The 1,559-nt window shown below is 48.9% G+C and overlaps 1 protein-coding gene across 1 annotated transcript in view; it reads left to right on the plus strand.

Moving 5' to 3' along the window:
* Window positions 1-176: 176 nt before the first annotated feature.
* LOC104393162 (tripartite motif-containing protein 15-like) overlaps window positions 177-1,559 on the plus strand; it is a gene marked incomplete at its 5' end in the record, with an annotated part of 6,453 nt that continues 5,070 nt past the window's right edge. The window contains one exon of the mRNA XM_010002632.1: window positions 177-269. Within this exon, the coding sequence (XP_010000934.1) occupies window positions 177-269 (93 nt within the window). The remainder of the gene's footprint in view (window positions 270-1,559) is intronic.

Here is a 1,559-nt window from a genome sequence, read left to right on the forward strand (position 1 = left end):
TTTCCGGCCTGGTCTCCCCTCAGAAACCACTCATGGACCTTCCTCTTCCTCCTCCTCCCCCACCACTTCCTGGAAGATCTTCCCACCCCCACCCCAAGACCAGGAAGTGGTTGAAATGGGGGAAAAAAAACCCATTTCCCCCCATTTTTACCCAAATTCTGCTTCTTTTACCCCAGGAAAGAATCGAAACCTCCCTCCGCGTTTCCAAGGAGGAACGAGAGAAGTTCCTGGAAAGGTGGAAATCCCAAGGTTGGAAGAGCAACCACCTGGTAGGTGACCCCCAGGAGGACCTTGGTGGCATCTGGGTTGGCTTTTTGGGGGCCATTTTGCCCTTTTTTGGGGTCATTTTGTCCTTTTTTGGGTCATTTTCCCCTTTTTTGGGGGTTGTTTTGTCATCGTTTCAGGCCGGATCTTCCATTTCTGTTGCTTCTCTTTGATCTCCTGGGGTTTTATCTCCTGGTGACCTCCAGGAGGACCTTGGTGGCACCTGGGTTGGCTTTTTGGGGGCCATTTTGCCCTTTTTTGGGGTCATTTTGTCCTTTTTTGGGTCATTTTCCCCTTTTTTGGGGGTTGTTTTGTCATCGTTTCAGGCCGGATCTTCCATTTCTGTTGCTTCTCTTTGATCTCCTGGGGTTTTATCTCCTGGTGACCTCCAGGAGGACCTTGGTGGCACCTGGGTTGGCTTTTTGGGGGCCATTTTGCCCTTTTTTGGGGTCATTTTGTCCTTTTTTGGGTCATTTTCCCCTTTTTTGGGGGTTGTTTTGTCATCGTTTCAGGCCGGATCTTCCATTTCTGTTGCTTCTCTTTGATCTCCTGGGGTTTTATCTCCTGGTGACCTCCAGGAGGACCTTGGTGGCACCTGGGTTGGCTTTTTGGGGGCCATTTTGCCCTTTTTTGGGGTCATTTTGTCCTTTTTTGGGTCATTTTCCCCTTTTTTGGGGGTTGTTTTGTCATCGTTTCAGGCCGGATCTTCCATTTCTGTTGCTTCTCTTTGATCTCCTGGGGTTTTATCTCCTGGTGACCTCCAGGAGGACCTTGGTGGCACCTGGGTTGGCTTTTTGGGGGCCATTTTGCCCTTTTTTGGGGTCATTTTGTCCTTTTTTGGGTCATTTTCCCCTTTTTTGGGGGTTGTTTTGTCATCGTTTCAGGCCGGATCTTCCATTTCTGTTGCTTCTCTTTGATCTCCTGGGGTTTTATCTCCTGGTGACCTCCAGGAGGACCTTGGTGGCATCTGGGTTGGCTTTTTTTGGGGCCATTTTGCCCTTTTTTAAGCCATTTAGCTCTTTTTTGGATTATTCTTTCATGTTTGAGGCCGAATCTTCCATTTCTGTTGCTTCTCTTTTATCTCCTGGGGTTTTATCTCCTGGGGTTGAGGCCTCAAACCAAGGCCTGGGTTGAGGAGATAAGGTTGAAGCTCCTCTCAAGGGCCCCACCCATGGTCACGTGACCTGAGAAATGGGTGGTTTGGGGTGTTTTGGGGTGTTTTTTTTTTTTTCCCCTAACCCTCCACAGATCTGATTTCAGAGCCTGGTTGAGGCTTCATCAACCTTCCAATCCCA

Source organism: Chaetura pelagica, unplaced genomic scaffold (genome assembly GCF_000747805.2).
Source record: "Chaetura pelagica isolate M959 unplaced genomic scaffold, ChaPel_1.0 scaffold1038, whole genome shotgun sequence".
NCBI lineage: Eukaryota > Metazoa > Chordata > Aves > Apodiformes > Apodidae > Chaetura > Chaetura pelagica.